Source organism: Zeus faber, assembly GCF_960531495.2.
Source record: "Zeus faber genome assembly, chromosome: 18".
Taxonomy (NCBI): domain Eukaryota; kingdom Metazoa; phylum Chordata; class Actinopteri; order Zeiformes; family Zeidae; genus Zeus; species Zeus faber.
The window spans coordinates 14,784,247-14,806,477 of record NC_137210.1 but is presented as its reverse complement, the minus strand read 5'-3'; the positions used below and the strand labels follow the sequence as shown (position 1 = coordinate 14,806,477).

The 22,231-nt window shown below is 44.6% G+C and overlaps 4 protein-coding genes across 4 annotated transcripts; 1 reads left to right on the top strand and 3 right to left on the bottom strand.

Annotated features, from left to right (window-relative positions):
- Positions 1 to 316: 316 nt before the first annotated feature.
- LOC307243871 (ribosyldihydronicotinamide dehydrogenase [quinone]-like) lies at positions 317 to 1,570 on the bottom strand (the record flags this gene model as incomplete). The annotated part of the gene is made up of 6 exons (XM_080018841.1): positions 317 to 616; positions 697 to 798; positions 868 to 981; positions 1,052 to 1,182; positions 1,258 to 1,437; positions 1,567 to 1,570. 6 exons carry the CDS (start codon positions 1,568 to 1,570, stop codon positions 317 to 319), a joined length of 831 nt encoding a protein of 276 aa, XP_079874967.1.
- Positions 1,571 to 3,075: 1,505 nt separating this feature from the next.
- Positions 3,076 to 4,330, bottom strand: LOC307243870 (ribosyldihydronicotinamide dehydrogenase [quinone]-like; the record flags this gene model as incomplete). The annotated part of the gene is made up of 6 exons (XM_080018840.1): positions 3,076 to 3,375; positions 3,457 to 3,558; positions 3,628 to 3,741; positions 3,812 to 3,942; positions 4,018 to 4,197; positions 4,327 to 4,330. The coding sequence occupies 6 exons, from the start codon at positions 4,328 to 4,330 to the stop codon at positions 3,076 to 3,078; spliced, it is 831 nt and encodes a 276-aa protein (XP_079874966.1).
- A 1,507-nt stretch (positions 4,331 to 5,837) lies between these two features.
- Positions 5,838 to 7,596, bottom strand: LOC307243869 (NAD(P)H dehydrogenase [quinone] 1-like; the record flags this gene model as incomplete). The annotated part of the gene is made up of 6 exons (XM_080018839.1): positions 5,838 to 6,137; positions 6,761 to 6,862; positions 6,929 to 7,042; positions 7,113 to 7,243; positions 7,319 to 7,486; positions 7,593 to 7,596. The coding sequence occupies 6 exons, from the start codon at positions 7,594 to 7,596 to the stop codon at positions 5,838 to 5,840; spliced, it is 819 nt and encodes a 272-aa protein (XP_079874965.1).
- A 10,868-nt stretch (positions 7,597 to 18,464) lies between these two features.
- On the top strand, positions 18,465 to 18,815 carry LOC307243868 (helix-loop-helix protein 2-like; the record flags this gene model as incomplete). The annotated part of the gene is made up of 1 exon (XM_080018838.1): positions 18,465 to 18,815. The coding sequence occupies one exon, from the start codon at positions 18,465 to 18,467 to the stop codon at positions 18,813 to 18,815; it is 351 nt and encodes a 116-aa protein (XP_079874964.1).
- Between the last annotated feature and the right edge of the window lie 3,416 nt (positions 18,816 to 22,231).

Genomic DNA, 22,231 nt, shown 5'->3' with positions numbered 1-22,231 from the left:
ATAGACAAACAAAAGCACCTTCTCTGGGAAAGTACAAGACTACTTAAGATGCCTAGTCAGGCTGACACATGCAAAGGGTGACTTGATTGAGGTCACCGCAGGTCAATATAAGTGGCATAAGAGCTGCCAGACAGCCTGGAGAATTCAAGAACACAATGACCCTGAGGGGAAAAAATAAATAAAACAAAGCCTAGCAGATATGAAATAATTTCAAATTAATATCCAGCGCAATTATAAACATACCAAGAAGCATCAGGAGTATGCAAAGTGAAAGATTTATTAGATGCAGGACTACATAGTCTTTAGAACTAGAGTCCTAAACTCCAGCTTTGATCTGGCTGTTGGGTGGGATGCGCAAGCCCAGGTGGGTTCCCACTGTGGGACCGAACTCTTTGCCTGCGTGTTTCTCCTGGACCTCTGGTTTCAGTTGGAATCCCTTGTCCCCGTCAAAGGAGTCGGATGGGGTGAAGGAGAGCGGAGCTTCTCCCAGCAGACCCTGCAGTCGTGCACGCCACGCCTCCAGCATGGAGCTCCGGGCTTCAGATGGAACATGTGAAGGAGCCCAGAAGATCTGAGGAGCAAGGACTTGGAAGCCACAGTAGTGCAGGATTCCATTCTGGGGAGGCGGACAAGACCAGACATTGGTTGATCAAATTAACCGAGAGATTGCATGGTGAATTATGGAGAAATGCATACCTGCAGTGGCCAAAGTGTAACATTCATATCTCCATTGATTCCGTCGGCACTAAACATTGACTCCTGGGATCCAGTGGTGAATGACAGCATAGTCTTTTTATCCTAAAAATTAGGTAGAACAAACCTTAATATTACGCAAGGTGCCTATGGCTTCTTCTACTGCAACAGCACCTTGAATATTCCCTGGCTGTATCGCTTCTCCTGTGTGTAGGCGAAGCCAAGCGTGAGCACCCGATCGATCCAGCCCTTCAGGATGGCAGGAACGGTGAACCAGTACATGGGGAACTGGAAAAGTGGTTAAAGATTACATGACTGGAAATGTCAAGGCCAAAAACAGAGTCACTGACTAACATACTTGAAATATGACAAGGTCGGCCTCTGTGAGTTTACGGTGCTCCTCCTTGATATCCGCAGACAGCTTTCCCTCCTCCCATGCTAGTTTGGTCTCCTCTGCATAGCGGAAGAGCTCAGGGTCCTTCACCTCACCTGGAGAGAGAGGACAGTCCAATAATATTCACACTCAATCCTTTGACTCGCCCCCATTGCAGTTCAAGTTCATACCGGTGATGTCTTCAGCGGTAGCGGCGGCTTTAAACTTCATGACGTACAGGTCAGACACCTCTACGGTGCAGCCCTGAGCAGTCAGCACCTCCACAGCAGCGTCTTTCGCAGCAGCGTTGAAAGACCCAGGGCTCTGGTGGGCGTAGACAACCAGAACCTTCTTAGCTGCTGCAGCTGCTGCTAAAACAATACAGCAAGAGCAATTTAAATGACAGCAGATTTTGTATTTTAATCACATCACCCAAGAGCAGATTTTACTAAAGCCTGAACACAACCATGCAATGTTAGCTGCACAGACAGAAACCTCACCCATTCTGCACCAGTAGTTCTTGATGAGGAGGTTGGTACCAGATACTGCAGAGCCCGCAGGTTTTATACACTGATCGCCTCTGCCAATCCCGGCAAATGAAACGCCCGCCTATCAGTCAGCAATTAGTCTGATTGGAGGTGGGCGTGTTGCTACACCTGTGCCTTGTATGACTGACACCGCTTTGCCACCAATCGCATTTAAAAACAACCATGAATCTACCGAGCTGTCAGGACATTTTCCCTGTGGTCAAATCTGAACTGACAAAGCCTAAATATCAATCAATCCAAAAATGTGCAATGCCACCTTATGCGTTCTTGCCTATAAATCAACTAGTGCATGCCCTTTCAAAACATGCCTGTTTTCGCGCCGGGCTGCACTGCGGACGTGACTCAGTCGCAGAGGCAGTGCATGCCCATTTGAGATAATCAAAGGACAGACAGACAGACGGACAGATTCCTTCCTTTATGAGTGTGGACATATGTGACAGTGTCAGAGTCCTGAAGCCCTGCCCCGCTGCTGCACAAAGCGGAGCGGCTCGCTGTTCACCAACATCACAGGTCGCGTGTTTGCTTGGGTCCCCGGCAATACAACTGCCAAGTGTGTAGTAGATCGGATGAACGGTTGAGATAATTGAAGGACATCCAGTGATTCCTTCTTTTATAATTAGATGTTTTGTTCCACAGCAGTGTATAGAAACTCTACATAAGTTAACTCTGAAGTATTCGGATCTGCAGGATTTTCCCCTCACGTGACAGGAGAGAAAGCAAAAAAGTACCCGGCTTTGCCCCTATTCCTTTGATCGCGTGACAAACTGTACCGATTTGCATTTAAGAGCCTTACAAATCTGTGTTATGTTCACTTCCCAAAGCATTTTTTTTTTTATTAAACAAGGCATGAAGGAAAACAGAATCTTACGTCAAGAGAACACATCTGGGTTCTGCAAAATTAAATATGCAAATCCCACCCAGACTGTCTGAGATGTAACGCTCAGTTTATAAATAAGGGAGTGACACTATTCCAGCCCTTAATGTTCCTATAGTAAAGCCGTCACATTCAAGATGTAAACTTACCTATTGCACACAACCAACACTGTGATATAGGGGTCCTGCACAACCATATAGCATGCGCCACTGTATGATCTATGACAGTGAATTAGGCCTCATGAGACTATCAGCATGTCAGACAAAGTTGTCATTGTCACCCATGTGACTCTACTCAATGCTTTACTTCCAAAACAAGGTACTCTTTAAATGTGTTGTAGTGCTAAAGGCCACAACAGCATTGTGCAATTTAAGAAAAACATGTTACCCATGAACTGTTGGCATATTTTACATGAAAACAAATTTCTGGCACTGTAGAATGTTCTTCGACAGAGCCCCATGTAACTACTAGAACACATGTGGTGTAGTTCCAGATTATGAAATTAAGGCTCAAAAAGAAAAAACATTGTAGAATTAACCATTTATTGTAACAGCTTCATTAAAACAGACATGACAGAAGCAAGAATGCTAAACGCCAGCTTTGATCTGGCTGTTGGGTGGGATGCGCAAGCCCAGGTGGGTTCCCACTGTGGGACCGAACTCTTTGCCTGCGTGTTGCTCCTGGACCTCTGGTTTCAGTTGGAATCCCTTGTCCCCGTCAAAGGAGTCGGATGGGGTGAAGGAGAGCGGAGCTTCTCCCAGCAGACCCTGCAGCCGTGCACGCCACGCCTCCAGCATGGAGCTCCGGGCTTCAGATGGAACATGTGAAGGAGCCCAGAAGATCTGAGGAGCAAGGACTTGGAAGCCACAGTAGTGCAGGATTCCATTCTGGGGAGGCGGACAAGACCGGACATTGGGTTGATCAAATTAACCGAGAGATTACATGGTGAATTATGGAGAAATGCATACCTGCAGTGGCCAAAGTGTAACATTCATATCTCCATTGATTCCGTCGGCACTAAACATTGACTCCTGGGATCCAGTGGTGAATGACAGCATAGTCTTTTTATCCTAAAAATTAGGTAGAACAAACCTTAATATTACGCAAGGTGCCTATGGCTTCTTCTACTGCAACAGCACCTTGAATATTCCCTGGCTGTATCTCTTCTCCTGCGTGTAGGCGAAGCCAAGCGTGAGCACCCGATCGATCCAGCCCTTCAGGATGGCAGGAACGGTGAACCAGTACATGGGGAACTGGAAAAGTGGTTAAAGATTACATGACTGGAAATGTCAAGGCCAAAAACAGAGTCACTGACTAACATACTTGAAATATGACAAGGTCGGCCTCTGTGAGTTTACGGTGCTCCTCCTTGATATCCGCAGACAGCTTTCCCTCCTCCCATGCTAGTTTGGTCTCCTCTGCATAGCGGAAGTGCTCAGGGTCCTTCACCTCACCTGGAGAGAGAGGACAGTCCAATAATATTTACACTCAATCCTTTGACTCGCCCCCATTGCAGTTCAAGTTCATACCGGTGATGTCTTCAGCGGTAGCGGCGGCTTTAAACTTCATGACGTACAGGTCAGACACCTCTACGGTGCAGCCCTGAGCAGTCAGCACCTCCACAGCAGCGTCTTTCACAGCAGCGTTGAAAGACCCAGGGCTCTGGTGGGCGTAGACAACCAGAACTTTCTTAGCTGCTGCAGCTGCTGCTAAAACAATACAGCAAGAGCAATTTAAATGACAGCAGATTTTGTATTTTAATCACATCACCCAAGAGTAGATTTTACTAAAGCCTGAACACAACCATGCAATGTTAGCTGCACAGACAGAAACCTCACCCATTCTGCACCAGTAGTTCTTGATGAGGAGGTTGGTACCAGATACTGCAGAGCCCGCAGGTTTTATACACTGATCGCCTCTGCCAATCCCGGCAAATGAAACGCCCGCCTATCAGTCAGCAATTAGTCTGATTGGAGGTGGGCGTGTTGCTACACCTGTGCCTTGTATGACTGACACCGCTTTGCCACCAATCGCATTTAAAAACAACCATGAATCTACCGAGCTGTCAGGACATTTTCCCTGTGGTCAAATCTGAACTGACAAAGCCTAAATATCAATCAATCCAAAAATGTGCAATGCCACCTTATGCGTTCTTGCCTATAAATCAACTAGTGCATGCCCTTTCAAAACATGCCTGTTTTCGCGCCGGGCTGCACTGCGGACGTGACTCAGTCGCAGAGGCAGTGCATGCCCATTTGAGATAATCAAAGGACAGACAGACAGACGGACAGATTCCTTCCTTTATGAGTGTGGACATATGTGACAGTGTCAGAGTCCTGAAGCCCTGCCCCGCTGCTGCACAAAGCGGAGCGGCTCGCTGTTCACCAACATCACAGGTCGCGTGTTTGCTTGGGTCCCCGGCAATACAACTGCCAAGTGTGTAGTAGATCGGATGAAGGGTTGAGATAATTGAAGGACATCCAGTGATTCCTTCTTTTATAATTAGATGTTTTGTTCCACAGCAGTGTATAGAAACTCTACATAAGTTAACTCTGAAGTATTCGGATCTGCAGGATTTTCCCCTCACGTGACAGGAGAGAAAGCAAAAAAGTACCCGGCTTTGCCCCTATTCCTTTGATCGCGTGACAAACTGTACCGATTTGCATTTAGGAGCCTTACAAATCTGTGTTATGTTCACTTCCCAAAGCATTTTTTTTTTTTTATTAAACAAGGCATGAAGGAAAACAGAATCTTACGTCAAGAGAACACATCTGGGTTCTGCAAAATTAAATATGCAAATCCCACCCAGACTGTCTGAGATGCAACGCTCAGTTTATAAAGAAGGGAGTGACACTCTTCCACCCCTTAATGTTCCTATAGTAAAGCCGTCACATTCAAGATGTAAACTTACCTATTGCACACAACCAACACTGTGATATAGGGGTCCTGCACAACCATATAGCATGCGCCACTGTATGATCTATGACAGTGAATTAGGCCTCATGAGACTATCAGCATGTCAGACAAAGTTGTCATTGTCACCCATGTGACTCTACTCAATGCTTTACTTCCAAAACAAGGTACTCTTTAAATGTGTTGTAGTGCTAAAGGCCACAACAGCATTGTGCAATTTAAGAAAAACATGTTACCCATGAACTGTTGGCATATTTTACATGAAAACAAATTTCTGGCACTGTAGAATGTTCTTCGACAGAGCCCCATGTAACTACTAGAACACATGTGGTGTAGTTCCAGATTATGAAATTAAGGCTCAAAAAGAAAAAACATTGTAGAATTAACCATTTATTGTAACAGCTTCATTAAAACAGACATGACAGAAGCAAGAATGCTAAACGCCAGCTTTGATCTGGCTGTTGGGTGGGATGCGCAAGCCCAGGTGGGTTCCCACTGTGGGACCGAACTCTTTGCCTGCGTGTTGCTCCTGGACCTCTGGTTTCAGTTGGAATCCCTTGTCCCCGTCAAAGGAGTCGGATGGGGTGAAGGAGAGCGGAGCTTCTCCCAGCAGACCCTGCAGCCGTGCACGCCACGCCTCCAGCATGGAGCTCCGGGCTTCAGATGGAACATGTGAAGGAGCCCAGAAGATCTGAGGAGCAAGGACTTGGAAGCCGCAGTAGTGCAGGATTCCATTCTGGAAGAGGACAGATGCCTTTGGGTCGAGCCAAAAGAGCTGAGCGATCACATCTTTAATTTTAGAGCACCTTCAAATATGCAGTGTGTAGTCAGTTTGACATGACCCCTGGTGCAGTTTGCTAGGGTCAGGCGTGAACATAGTACAGTAACTGCACAGTTGCAGACCAAAATAGCCGTCCGCGACAATTTGCAGGAGGTGGTCTTGGGCCGCTTCCAAACAAAGCCTAGTGTGGCAAGATGACAACGGCCCAATTGCAGGAAGTGAACCAGACATGCGTTATTGCTGGCAGGAATTTGGTCACAGTCGTACTGCCTACATGTGTACTGACATCAGTTTCCAAATGTGGTTGTAGGAAGCCCAAAGCAAGATGACTGCCACAAGCATCACTGTGGCACCATGGTCTGAGTTCTATATACGCTTGACAAAAGGTTTGTTTACATTTTGGACCAATGAAGGAAAATCTTTTGCAGGTACATTTCCAGCACCACACAAAAAAAACAAAACAAAAAAACAACTCCCTCTGGTCTCTTCGTGCAGTGTGAAACCAAACATATCAATTTCTGACCTGACTACTCAAAAAGGACCAATAGGTGAGCAAGTGGTCAAAAAGAAATGCATACCTGCAGTGGCCAGAGTGTAACATTCATATCTCCATTGATCCCATCGGCACTAAACATGGACTCCTGGGATCCAGTGGTGAATGACAGAATAGTCTTCTTGGCCTGAAAGGCAGAACACAAACGTAACATTCCGCAAGGTGCCTATGGCTTCTCCTACCGCAACAGCACCTTGAATATTCCCTGGCTGTATCTCTTCTCCTGTGTGTAGGCGAAGCCAAGCGTGAGCACCCGATCGATCCAGCCCTTCAGGATGGCAGGAACGGTGAACCAGTACATGGGGAACTGGAAAAGTGGTTAAAGATTACATGACTGGAAATGTCAAGGCCAAAAACAGAGTCACTGACTAACATACTTGAAATATGACAAGGTCGGCCTCTGTGAGTTTACGGTGCTCCTCCTTGATATCCGCAGACAGCTTTCCCTCCTCCCATGCTAGTTTGGTCTCCTCTGCATAGCGGAAGTGCTCAGGGTCCTTCACCTCACCTGGAGAGAGAGGACAGTCCAATAATATTCACACTCAATCCTTTGATTCGCCCCCATTGCAGTTCAAGTTCATACCGGTGATGTCTTCAGCGGTAGCGGCGGCTTTAAACTTCATGACGTACAGGTCAGACACCTCTATGGTGCAGCCCTGAGCAGTCAGGACTTCCACAGCAGCGTCTTTCGCAGCAGCGTTGAAAGACCCAGGGCTCTGGTGGGCGTAGACAACCAGAACTTTCTTAGCTGCTGCAAAAGCAAATAAAAAGGATTAGACCTAAGGAACTTAAAGCACAAGGAAAACAGTCAAACATATCATATATGTGAACCAAACACACAGGACCAAAACACCTACCCATTCTGTAGACCGCTGTCTACACCAAGTAATGGACAAAAAAAAAATAAAAGTTACAATAAACTATATGACTGCTCAGAACGGCTACTGCAAAGGTATAGGCAAGCGGCCATGTTTATACGTCTTCCACCCTCACAGCTGCCTCCCAATCAGTAATCAGGGCCATAAAGTCACTAGACACAATACAACACTGATGAAAACACTGAGCAGTGAAATATAGAAAAAAAAGGGAAAAATGAACAAATCATTGTAATGAACTCAAATAATCAGTAATCAAATGAAACATGTTGGATAGCAAAGACACTGAGTCGCAAAACAGATATTCACACACACACACACACACACACACACACACACACATACACACACACACAGCTCCGCTTCATGTTGTCTGGACTGCTTTAATACTATTCTAGACGGTACATATTTTCATACATACATACACACCCCGTTCAACATTGGAGAGTATAAATATGACAAACATGATACATACTGTAATATACAGAATCCTTCAACCAACACTCTTATATGTTTACTGTTCAGATTGTGCATCTGAATATATCGGTCATATCCATGTGCATCACTTGAATGTGCATATCTCATCCAGGTATGTACCGGCTATATACTTATACAGTATATACTAAAATATATGCTGTTCCCAAATCCAAAAACTAGAAGAGTCAAATTCTTTGTATGTGTCTATGCACTGAGAAGATCATTACATTTTTTATACTCTTACACTAGATGCTAGGGTCTGTGTGCGTGTGTGTGTGTGTGTGTGTGTGTGTGTGTGTGTGTGTGTGTGTGTGTGTGTGTGTGTGTGTGTGTGTGTGTGTGCGCTGGATGAATGCGTGCAGCACGTGATGTCAAGTAGCCACATAAAGCACTTGTGGTCAGTCGGCTCAGTGCTTCACTCCACCGCTGCTGCTCTTTCAGTTCTGTTTCCCTTAAAATTTACTTTCCTCCAAGAAACAACTTCCTGCGGTTGGGCCCCACCACCACCCCCGTGCATACTGTCACATAAAAAATGGGGTGTGGGGGGGGGGGGGGGGGGCTCTGACCAAAGGCAACGGGCATCAAAGGAGTGCATGAGCTGGCAACATCTGGGACCAAGAACAGGGGACGGGGGAGACGGGGGAGACGAGGGCGGCGATGGGGGGACAGGGGGGACTGAGGGGACAGGGGAGATGGGGGGGGGGGGGTAACGGGGGAGACAGGGGGGACGAGGGGAGAAAGGGCAGACGGGTGACGGGAGGGGGACTAGCGAACAACTGCTATGTATTAGCGCAGGGGCACCAACGCAGCGTGAGACATACACGTGTGTGTAGTGAGACATATGGACGCGGTTCGACAGCCCATTCACAGAAGGCTCTCTCTGTGGCTCTCAGAGTGCTCAACGGCAGTAATTTGACTTTTAAGGACTTCTAGACAGACGTCTGGCTGGCTTGGATTTACAATTATTATTTCTGGAGTGTGTAAGTCAGGGGCTTTTCAACTGCATTCATTTTAACCTGTTACTGGTTTAGGGGCCTGACCTTCATAGGGGCCCTTCTTTGTCAAGCAAAGAAAAAGAAAATGCAAAATCACAATGATCTCCACTCATTTTCAAAGTGGCGCAGTGGTTAGCGCTGTTGCCTCACAGCGAGAAGGTCCTGGGTCCTGGCCGTCCCAGGTCCTGTCTGTGTGGAGTTTCCATGTTCTCCCTGTGTTTGTGTGGGTTTCCTCCCACCATCAAAAGACGATAGGGGTTAAAACTCCTGTTGGTGCCCCTGAGAAAGGCACCAGCAAAAGAGCTGGACTTGGGCCCCGGGTGCTGCACTGCGGCTGACCACTGCTCCTGGGTTTTACGATGGGTCAAATGCAGAGGACAAATTCTGTTGTGTCCTGCTTGTACAATGACAATTAGGAGATATTCTACTTAAAAAGCTTCAAATGAACTAATACATTCAGAGATTATATTTTATCATGTTTTCAGTCGCAACTGATCGTCACAATCACTATCACCACAAGTGAAATACAAAAACGAACGAAGGACAAAAAAAAAAACCCCTGACAGAACAATAGTTACAAAACGAAACAATAAAAACGATAAAGTGAACAAAATGGCAACACGTCATCGCTGCAACAAAAGAGAGATGAAAAAAAAACACCAGGAGGGCGTTTAATGGCGCATTTGAGGGAGATATTGACTGCCTGTGTGTGTGTGTGTGTGTGTGTGTGTGTGTGTGTGTGTGTGCGTGCGTGCCGGCGTGTGTGTGTGTGTGTGTTGTACTTGGAGGTGTGTTTTCATGGTTTGTGATGTATTGTGCTGCATGAGCTCAGCCTGTTTGGATAGTGTGTCTTTTCCTCTGCTCCCAGGTATGTTTTTCTTTCTTTCTTTCTCCTACATGTGTTCGCTGTGTGCTGAGTTTGCCCCGAGGCTGATCGATGGGCTTCATTTTCAGCACCAGTTCCAAGGATCCAGAGAGCATGTGCACGTCACATCCACAAAGACGTAGTCTGCTCCAGCGTTCACAGTCCGTACGAAAACACGCGCAGGTCAACAGAGGCACGTCTTGTGATGGAGAGTCAACAGCGCTACTGTGTGGCCAGTTATGGAAGTTCATGTACACTGGAAACAAGGACATGAAGTGCCTTTCTAAATTGCATAAAGTGCATTATTATTTTACAGTGTATATTGTATTTGTCCGTGTGCGTGTGCGTGTGTGTGTGTGTGTGTGTGTGTGTGTGTGTGTGTGTGTGCGCGCACGCAACCCCTGTTTGTGTTAAGGGAGTACCAGTGTCATTAATCGAGAACTATTTCCATAAGGACAAATGTAGGTTTATTTCCACTTCCTGCATACTACCACTAGGTGGAGACAAATCCTCAGCACCCTGAAAACGAGAGCTTGGCTCGTATTCTGTTCTTTACCGGTTCATTCTCGAGACCGGAGGAGGTTGAGGAGGAAGCGGTGAGTTATCGTTGCCCAGATGGAGAGTCGTCAATTGTGGCGGTGCATTGGCACAGCAGCGGCCACTGTGAAGCATTCAAACTGCAACCTTAAACAGATTCATGTTACTGATCTAATCAAGGTAATGGCCACAGATAAACAGTGCAGGATTTACTGGGATAACTTTGGCGCGGCCTCTGCGCTGCTCCGTGGCCGGCACGCAAATGACAAAGTCCCTTGCGAAGTCGTAATAAATTGAAAGTTCTTGAATCAACTAATGATGACCTCTACCGTCTGAAGTGGTCCGAAAATACAAGCATAACTGTATAACTTACTCTACTGTACAACTATAACATAACACATTCAGTTCTTACTGGTCATCATTGGTCATACTACATTAAGGTGTGTGGTGTGCAGAATTGCGTGATAAATATGAGGTGTGATGTAAATTCTACAGTCCAGCAAATTGACTTAGAATCCTGAGGCCTGATCTTTGCTGTGGGACATTGCTAATCAGAGCTTTTACCCACATATTGTATTTATCTTCTCAAGGCAGTGAAGATACCTACGGCACAACAGGCGATTATCTCAAACTGTGAGCCAGCGAAACTAGCTTGGTGTTGCTTCTCAAATCTCCCACAACAAATTAGAGAGAAAAGTGGTGACAAAGCTTCAGAATGGATGGGGGGAAATGTCCATTTACACATGAATCATACTATTGTATTATTTTATATGTATTATTTAATACAATTGGGATCCTCCCGATTGTACAAAACACACATATAAAATGCACATATAATGCACACATAAAATGCACACATAAAAATGGCTGGTTTGCTTCAAAGCTAAATTGAGATAGTAAATATTTAAAGTCTATACCAGTGGCTCTAACTATGAAATATACTATAGTATAGTATAGTATATTAACTTATGGTTGGATAACTGGGACGCTTCCTGAACTGTTTTGGGATGTTCTTATTGACACATTTCGCTACAATGAGAAACTATAACTTCACTGCTCTTTCATCTTCACATTTGCCAACCTCCATCTAGGTCCAAAGTGCCAACATGATCCAAATATATTATTAACTATGGGAGGTGTCTAATGCCAAGGCTTTCTCTCTAAGATCTCACAATATTAGATTTTCAGTCTCAGTCGCTGAACATGGAGTCACCCGCTGTGATAAAACATTATCTGCAGCAGCAACATGTTTTATCCAAAACCAGGAGGTGCATAGTTCTTGCAATAGGCAAATCTTTGGGGAAAACAGTACTGAAATAAAACTCCGATTTGAAGTTTCCCAAAATTCTTGCGGCATCAAGGGAGGTAAGAAGAGGCTGCTTCTTAATGTGTCAGAAACACAGCAAACATTTCACCTTCACCTTGAAAGCCCACAGAGCACAGACACACAGAAGCACAAACACCAAAAACACATATAGCATACAAAGGTGTGTATGCACACATTTGATGTCCTTCATCTCCAAAATAAGTTTTTAGTGCTCAGACTGTGAATCGAACTGGAAGTAGCTACAGCAGGAACCTTGGAGAACCTCAGGGACAGTAAAAAAAACACATTTGAGTACAAATCCGATAGAAGGCCGTCAACTGACAAGGCCTAGCGTGTGTGTGTGTGTGTGTGTGTTTGTGTATCCCCTGTTTGTCTGTCCTTCTCTTTGTCTCTGCATATTTATTTATGCAAAGCGCGCATGTGCGTTTTTATGTGAGGGCGTGAGCTTGTGTGTGTTGGTTCCTAATTCTTAAAATTGTTTCTTTCCGTTGCCTTAGGACCATGTTGCGTGCATTATTTGTCCTGGGCATTTTTCTCCAAATCCCACGTCAACACAGAGACAGGTGTCTATGGTAATGCCTGTCTAAATGTATTGACTAAATTGAAGCAGCATTAAGGCACTTAAAACACACCACAAATTGGAGGTGGCTGATCAGTCTGAGTTGAGATTATGAAGCAGCTCTCTGGGAAGGAAAACACAGCGTTGTTCTCGGGCGTATAGTCTTTGCCCAGAGCAAATCCATCTCCTCCGCCTCCTCGTTCATGCTCCTCTGAACCAATTATGCGTTTGTCAAGGTTTTGTTTTCCTGCCTTCTGTTTTCTCATGCTTGTTTTTCAATTACTGTCTGGCCGGGGAATTTACATGTAGAAGCCAAAATACAGGCTTTCCCTGTTCTAATTAGAGTTGCGTGATGGCTTTCATGTCGATTGGCACGTAAATATAGACTTTTCATAAAAGCTTCACTTCTCCCGCCGTGAGGTTGTGGACCAAGCGACTGTCAGGTGGTCTATTGCCACCTGAAACACGGAAACATCATACATTTACGGGTCTTATTTAATTATTGAGATAAACACATGCCGACTGGTTCATTCGTTGAGTGACCTTCATAAATACAATTATTGTATTGCGCTAGAAACATGTACACTTCGGCCCTCTTCCTTCCTGTTTCCTTTAAAAAATAGTTATAATATTTCTTTCCTCATGTTTTTATTTATTTCTTCATGCTGAGGCGAGTGAACCCAAGCCCAAGGTCGGGCAGGCAGGTAGGTAGGTAGATCGGGCAGACAGGCGGGCATGGAAGGTCAGGCCAGCAGAACAGGCGGGCGGGGAAGATCAGGCGGGCAGGCAAGCAGGACAGGCAGGCAGAGAACTGGAGAGTCGCTACCTGGGACAACAAGGAAATATTGTACTAAGTGTCGGGAATCCAACATTGAGAATTACTCTGACTACGAATGATACACAGCAGCAAGGTTGAGACTACCATGCCAGTTCTAACAACAATCTGGTGATGAGTGGCTGGAAAACCGCGGCTGATATCGTGCCTCCATCGTTTATGGGGATGGTAGCTCAGGAGGTAGAGTTGGTCGTTTAGTAATCTAAAGGTTGCTGGCCCGATCCCAGGCTCCTCCTGCTAGCATTCTGTAGTGTCCTTGAGCAAGACACTTAACCCCTCATTGCTCCTGATGGCTGCGTCCGTCGGTGTTTGATGATTGTAAGTCGCTTTGGATAAAAGCGTCTGCTAAATGCAATGTAATGTAATGTAATGTGCCTGGTGATCAACTGATGCACTGCAGGTTAGTAGGCAGAGCTCTTAGGTCATCTGGGAACCAGTCTACTAACTAAACTGAGAGAAAAAACACAAAACACAGAGAACTAAAGTTTAGTTATTATGCCTTTCAGTTAATAATCAGCCTGTTTCAAAGACTACTTTTACCGTTTTATCTCTGCGTTTTGATTACTTTCGTGTCTTATGGAAAGCACTTTGAATTGGCCTTACAGTATGTATGAAAAAAATCTGTGATGTCAAAGTTCTTAACTCCACAAGATTACCAAGCTACACAGCAATACGTCATCCGTCCTTCCCTCCTTTGTGCGCTACTTCTCTCCTCACCCCCCGTCGCCATGGTTACAAAGCTGATCGATTAGCTGTCATCTGACTCCAAATCAGAAGAAACAAAAGATGACAGCAGATGGTAACCAGAAACAGAAAAATAGTTGAGGGAGGTGAGAACGAGGGGGGAACAAAAATGATGGAATGAAAAAAAGAGGAATGTGTGTTTTTACCATTCTCGGCAGTGTGCGCGAACCTATAGGCGCGGCTCTTTCTCAATATACCTACGCAGATGTGTGGTAGGGTGTAAATTAGGCATGAGTAAAACATTAAATTCCATCTTGCGGATGTAGAGGAGACGGTAGGAGAGGTGCGGCAAATATCACACCTTCCAAGGTTCAATAGCAAATTGTCAAGGCTCACGGGGAAAGAGCCTTGAGCACAAACACACACCAACACACACACACACACACACACACACACAGGCTCACACGCACACACCGTTTGTATGTTGAAATGTCAAAAAGGCACATGCTTTGACTGTACTGTACATCATAAATTCATGATAAATACATTTGACTGTTGCGGGTCTCAGCGTAGGCTTAGTTTTGCACCGACGGACGTAAGTGTCTGTGTGTTTAAGTGTGTCCGTGGTAAACCTGCTCAAAGATCCACGCACACAAGTAGAGAGGAGGGGCAAAATGTGAGGTTCGGGCACCGTCCTTCCCTGTGGCAGATGGCGTCGGGGCTGAAGCAGGAAAGGGCTGCACCCAAGAGACTTGGTGAAGAGAAGGGGGAGATGAGGACAAAAGAGGAAGGATGAGAGATCGGGGGGGGGGTGTAAAACCAAATTCACTAGGGTTGTACAGGTTTTATATTTCCCATTAAATATTGTACTGAAGACAAAGAAATGTTGAGATGGACAAAGAAATGGCGTTGAATTAGATTGACAAAATTGATCACCATTGATTAGGCAATTGGGGCAATTAAGCTGCTCAAAGGACTGACAATATGTCACCCGGTCTAAATCAATACATTTGATCGATGCTTTCTGTCATTGTGATATTACCTCTCAAAAGAAGATGTATTTTGTCTGAGGAATTCTGTCATACTCAGCCAAAACACGGACAATTACATAGTGCAATTTCTATTTAAAATTTAACAAGATGCAGCATTCTGTTGAATAAACTGTGAGCACCCTGTGTAAACGTATATATTCCTCTGGAGTATCCAAAAGAACAGTGTCCTTCTATACCGAAATTGAACATAAAACATGTAAATTAACAGTACAGCATTTTGTCATTCTCACTACACAAACCTGAACACAACCCCGGTCCTCAGCGTTGACTAAGACCGACAGCTTGCTTCATTTTGACAGAGTGGCCGTCACCAGGCCCTAACTATTCCCATGGAACTACTTTATTCCCCCTGGAATAGGGATACACACAAAAAGACCATATGTGGATGTCTCACGGCCACTGTTTTCAATCCTTTTCAGAGTTAGCTTGTTACGTGCCTTTTCACGGTATCTAGTTGTGAAGCCCTGATTTCCATCTATAATTAAGTCAAAAGAAAATGTTATTTTGTTATTTTAAATGTAATTATACAATTATTTCTGAGCCTTTGTCACTGAGTTCCTTTATTACAGTATTAATATAGTCTATAGGTTGTGGTGAAAATGTATGCAAAATATATAAGATATATACAGATAGAAAATGTACCATACAACAGTTTCACTTTCCCTGATCCCCAAAATTGATGTTATTGACTACCTCTTCTTTGGCCCCCTATCTTTAGAAACACCTTCAGTCAATCTGTGAACACGGTTAAAGTGATGGAGAAAGAAGAGCAGGTCCCCGACTGACATTTTACAGCGTATGAGGTGACAAAATCCGCCGCCGCGTCCTGTGGTTTACTGCCCCCCTTCCCCACTCCCACCCCTGTCATCACTCATCCCACCGGGCTTTAAAACATTAAATCCTGTCTCATCACCAGGTCCTCCACTGGCAGAGCTTCAGCCTGCAGACATGCTGCTGGTTCCATAAAACCATACAGTACTGTTTGTTGGTCTCGCTTCACGTCTCGCTGTTTGAGCTCAACCTTTATGATGAAATATGCAGTGGTGGAAGAAGTACAGAGACCTTTTACCTAAGTACCACGGACCATGACACAACATTACTCTTGTAAAAGTGAGAGCACCACATTGCCATTTCAATTTAAGTATAGAATTATTTGCTCTTAAATGCATTCAAGGTATTGAAACTAAAAATACTTGCAGTCATAACCAGTGCCCTGACAGTCCGATCACAAAGCCCTGGGTTGCAACCCAGGGCTTTGTGATCGGTTTGCTTCAGTGGATTGGTTCCTCTTGCTTTGGCTTGCTAACGTACTTAAAGTGGAAATCTATAAGAATGTCTGTGTTGGGTGGATTACCCTGAAAGTCTGAGAATTGCCTTTTTTATATAACCCGTTTCAATTACTATAAATTCTTGCCTTATTGCCGGGAAAGGCGGGGACAGCCATCAACAATGGAACCACCATATAGAGGACTGCATTCATACTCCAATCTCATATCTATACAACTGGCAATTATATATATGAGACGATGTGAGATTAATAGCAAATATAGGAATTTCCTTTGAACAAAATCAACTTACGGATTACCACTTGAAATGGCCTACAGTAAAAAATAAAAAAAGTTAAAAAATAAATAAATTAAAAGCACTTCCCATGACTGGGAATATGGGAATAAAACCCCTTAAAAGCTTCGGAAACTCTCCTTGGTGCTGGATGTCGTCACTCCGCACTCACTAGGGGCGTTGCCCGGTTTGTCTTGGATCCGAGCGAACAAGTTGGGGAGGAAGGTGAGAGGAGAGGGCGACGAGTGAACCGGCGTTGGAGGAGGCGAAGAGGAAGCACCGTGTGACGCGGAGCTGACGAGACGCGCGGAGGACTGGCCGTGCGCTTGGCTCGACTCCCGGGACACAAACCACGGGAACTTTGAGATATTTGGGAGGACCGAGAATGACGCTTCCCCCACACGCGACGCGACCATACCTTTTGAACCGTAACGATCCGGTGAGTTGTCTTCTGACGCTTGTCTTTTTTTTCCCCCGCATCAACACGGCGTTTCTTTAGGGGTTTTATTTCGGTCTGCGCCATCGGAGACTTGGTTACAAGATCACGGTTTGGCTCTGAAGCGCAATAATGACTTCGTTTCAGTACCATGGACAGCGCCGGTGCGCGTTGAACGTTCAGACAGTTCAACCATTTAAATCGGTCAAACCAGTTGAAACAGTTGAAACAGGGGAAACAGTTGAATCATTTTAAACAGTTAAATCAGTTTAAACAATTCAAGCAGTTAAAACAGTTGAATCAAATAAAACGGTTGAATCGGTTAAATCAGTTAAAGGAGTTCAAGCAGTTAAAACAGTTAAATGAGTTAAAGCAGTTCAAGCAGTTCAAACAGTTATAACAGTTACATCAGTTAAAACAGTTAAAACAGTTAAATCAGTTAAACAGTTAAAACAGTGAAAACGGCAAAAACAGTTAAAACAGTTAAATCAGTTAAACAGTTAAAACAGTGAAAACGGCAAAAACAGTTAAATCAGTTAAAACAGTTAAATCAGTTTAATCAGTTAAAGCAGTTAAAGCAGTTAAAACAGTTAAATCAGTTCAATCAGTTAAAGCAGTTAAAAGTTAAATCAGGTAAATCAGCTAAAGCAGTTAAAACTGTGAAATCAGGTAAATCAGCTAAAGCAGTTAAAACAGTTTAAACAGTTAAAGCAGTTACAACAGTTAAATCGGTTAAAACAGTTAAAACAGTTAAAGCAGTTAAATCAGTTAAAGCAGTTTAAACAGTGAATTCAGTTCAATCTAAAACTGTTAAAGGAGTTAAAACAGCTAAACTAGTTAAAACACTTAAAACATTTGAATCAGTTAAATCAGTTAAAACAGTCTTTGGTCAATAAGGTTTAATTTCTTGTACTTTCAAAGCCTCTACTTCTAACCACCCATTACTCTTGTGCATTTCAACGCCTGCGCTCATGCACACTACTTTAAATTACTATTTTAAAAGCAATTCAAATGTGACTCTGCTGATACCACTTGTCCTCACATCATGGTACAGTGGGTCTGAGCGCGGCTGACAAATGTAAACAATTGTTCCTCAATGAAAAAAAGGGGATGAAACTGTCGTTAGAATAATTTAAATAAGTGTAATGTAGCCTACACAACTTTACATTATTATTTTTATTATAATTATTATATTTATAATAATAAGTATTATTATTATTATTATTATTATTATTATTATTATTATTTATGTCATTTATACAAGTCAAGTCCCATTGAGGCCTCTTTTGAAGGGGGGCCTGTTCTCAGATATACTGTACATACTGTACACATGCTCAGTGTTCAATTAGACGGACAGAAATAGCAATCTAGAATTCTATATGACTGAAGGACAATAGTTTTTCGACAAAGTTCAGAATCGGATCACACTGAGGTGTGAACTCCGAGGTACTGCCAAAATGATTTGCTTGCATCTAATTTCTGTCATTTTTCTTTAGAAATTGAGAAGTCACAGAGACGGCTGAGAGGATGATGCTCAGTCCAGACCAAGCTGACCCTGACCTGCCCTGGGGTCAACCGGACACAGAACCAGTGTTGGTTCTGGAGGGGGGATGTCGACCCGTGGACGCCGACAGCAACTCCCTGGCGGTGGCTCCTCTCAGCAGGGAGGAGAAGAGGCGACGGAGACGGTCCACCACTAAATATCGATCTGCGCATGCCACGAGGGAGAGGGTCCGTGTTGAGGCGTTCAATGTGGCCTTTGCAGACCTGAGAAGGCTACTGCCGACGCTCCCTCCCGATAAGAAGTTGTCCAAAATAGAAATTCTGCGTTTAGCGATTTGTTACATCTCCTATCTCAACCATGTGCTGGATGTTTAGGATGTTTAATAGCCTTCAACTGCACTGTTTGGACAGTTTGGAGGCTGAAACTCAACTGGAACTTCAAGCTTCAGGCTTACAAGTTCAAACCTGTTTCCAGTGAAGACATTAAGATATGAAAAAAAGACTGATGTACTCTTTGGTAATAATGTAATTTAGTGTATATTTTCAGTATATGTAATTTAATTTTTTTTTTTTAGGTGTGGGTCTATTTAAGAAAAATGTTGCATGTCTGATCTCAATATATTCCTTGTTTTGGTTCTTTTTATTGTTTCCTCATTGTGTCTTCTCCACAACAATAAATAGACATACCTATAGCTTTAACTACACCTGTGTGGCAGACGTGGATAATTCCAGGTCCAGAAAATAAAGGTTCTAATGATTTTGCTCCAGCCGTGCACTGACGCAGCCAATTTCAGACATTAGTTGGACCTTTGGTTTTATGCTAATTAGAAAATCAACATGGTTGACTCAAAATCATGGAGTAGAATTTTACATTTCTGAATCTGGATTTTCCAGCACTGCAAGAACGTGACAGTTGCTTTTATTTTTGATTTTGGTCACAAAATCATTAGGATTTTTGAGGACATTTCAGAAAGCAAATTGCCTCTGTCTGTGGGCAGAACCACAATGATCAGACACCTTCCCTATAGATCGGGGCAGGTGTTTTTCCAGACGAACTGAGGAAACCACATTACATCCATCTGCTACCTCCCTGGGGACACAGGCAAGCACCACCAACACACACACACACACACACTCACACCCTCATACAACACACACACACAAACACACGTCTGCAAAGGCAGTCACACACAGATGCAAGCACACTCCACACACCAAATTAGCTGGACATAAAAAATTGAGCCTATTCATCCAATAAAGTAATTAACAGACCATATTCAGTCCTTTTTTGATTTTGAAACTGATTACACCCACAGTAATTTCATTAATTACATCTACAGCGTGGAGATGAAAATGATTTTATCCTTAATCCGAGATAATGACCGTAAAGTGCTAATAGTATGAGCATATTAATGAAAGAAATACTGTTGTAAAACACAATGCGAGGATATATAGGATTATCAAAATCCCTGAAATGGTACTGCGCCTCCTCTGAAGATATCAAAGAAACGCTTCCTCAGCCAGCTCCTCGTACCTCAGCTTGTCTTCTCCTACATTTCGGTCGTGTTTGCCTTGCTCTTGTGCCTTTATGTGTCTGTCTCGTGTGTAATGTGGCCTCAGGGGAAGCGGTTGTTGTCCTTGTCCACTCCAGCGCGAGAGTACTGCAGCCCTTTGTCCACGTACCAAGAGCACATGTGTGTGTGTGTGTGTGTGTATGTGTGTGTGTGTGTGTGTGTGTGTCTGTGTGTGTGTGTGTGTGTGTCTGTGTGTGTCTGTGTGTGTGTGTGTGTGTGTGTGTGTGTGTGTGTGTGTGTGTGTGAGAGAGAGAGAGCGAGAGAGAGAGAGTGAGAGAGACAGATTCCCCATTTCAATTTTTGAAATGCGGAATGAACCCATGGAACTAAAAGTCAAAACATGGACTCCACGCGATGCATTTATCATTTTTCCTCAACGTTGCTGAATTGCATTTAAAGCTTTGAGATTACTCTACACTTGCTGTACACTGTATCTCTCTTCAAAGGGGACGAGGGATTTTAGGGTAAAGACGATGCTGCCCTCTGTTGGGCTTGGTTGATGTTGAGGTGAAAGAAGAAGAAGAAGAAGAAACAGTCTTTATTTGTCACACGACACTCCACAACACATGCTTGCACACACACACACATGCACATGCTTGATGGTGGCCGGTGAAATGGCTCCTCTGCTTTTAACCCATCCTGGCTTGTCCTTCCTCTGGGGGCACAGCCAGGAGCAGTGGGCAGCATACGTGGACGCGCCCGGATGGTGATAAATGTAAAGGTTATGATAAAACAAAACATCCATGATGACAGCACGCTATGAAATGTTGATAGTTCACCGTAATAGTTGTTGTTGATAATTGTTAACTGAACACTTTGCCTGTTTATGGGATGGATTCCAATGTTCTCGTACAGAGCCCTTTCAATAGAGCACGGATCTAAATTATGTGGTGTTTTATAAAACACAATCAGCCGAGTTCAATGAAACACCAGTAACAGAGGGCGCCCACTTGATACCCTCAGTGAAATACTCTGGTACTCGTGGTAGTCGCAACGTGCTGCCTACTGAGCCATTTGGAGCTGGTAACCGGGTTGATGGAGAGTTATGAAAGCGCTGCCGGAGGTGCTCTCCTTAAGCGTGGGGACAAGTGTGCGGGGATGTTTGGCTGGGCCGGGCGTCTGCGTGTGGCCCCCCTAAATACCAGCACAGGGGGATTAACCGTCACGTTCTGTTCCCGGGGGCCGACTCTACAACTGTGTGTAGTCTGTAAAAAAAAAAAACCCTAGTCACAGGGATTGATCTGGTGCCAAGCCGAAACACATGGAATCCTTACTGACCTCAAACGATAACACGATGAGCAGGTGTTTTATAAAGTTGCATAGGCCTGCGCTATCAAAACATAATCCGACGTTGTATTTCTTTGTTGTCTAATCCAATGCGATAATAAATGATAAGTAATGTACCTTCTCTTATTACCTTGTACAGACTGTTTTCTGTGGGTCTCTTTTTTTTTTGTTTGTTTTTAATCCTCCGCCGTTTGCTCCTGTTGCGCTGCTCAGTCGCTCCCCTCGAACACGTGGTTCGCTCTGCGGGCGCGGGCGCGCCCTCTAGGGTCTGAAAGGGCGAAGCGCAGCCCCCGCGCCGCCGCCCCCGATCAGCTGGCTTCCCGGGCCTCGCGGTTATTCGGGCTGGAGCGCGGGGCGGAGAGGACGCCGTGCCGTCTGAACGGTAGGTGTTCGTCCGGTAGTACCTTTTAATTCCCCTCCCGGCGTCGTTTAATCCGCTGTGCGTTGCTGTCGTCACGCCGGTGGGTCTGCGCCTCCAGCTCGCACGAGACAGGAATTATGATTATTAATAATAATAATCATAATTGTATTATTATTGGGGTTATTATCGTCAGTATTATTATTATTATTATGGTGGGGCTGGCGAAAATTGTTTCCCGACACCTGAAGTCTACGCAACCTTCCGAGCAGATGGCGCCGTATTGTGTTGCGGCGCGCCCGTCACCATGCGGGATAACCGCTGGGAAGGAGCCGGCGGAGAGCGCGCGTCGTGCGGCTCCGTCGCCCGGCCCCGCGGTGCTCAGGGTGGGGATCGAAACGACGTCTTTTGCGCCGCTGTCACGGAGCGGGGACACCTCTTTGTCCGCCTCACTCAGCCGGTGCCGTTAAATGTAACGGCCTTTCAGTTCACCAGCCTCTGCTTGGAACCCCGAACCCCCCTTTTTTTAAATTTATTATTATTTTTTTTCCTTTTAATGCGTTTCAGTTTTC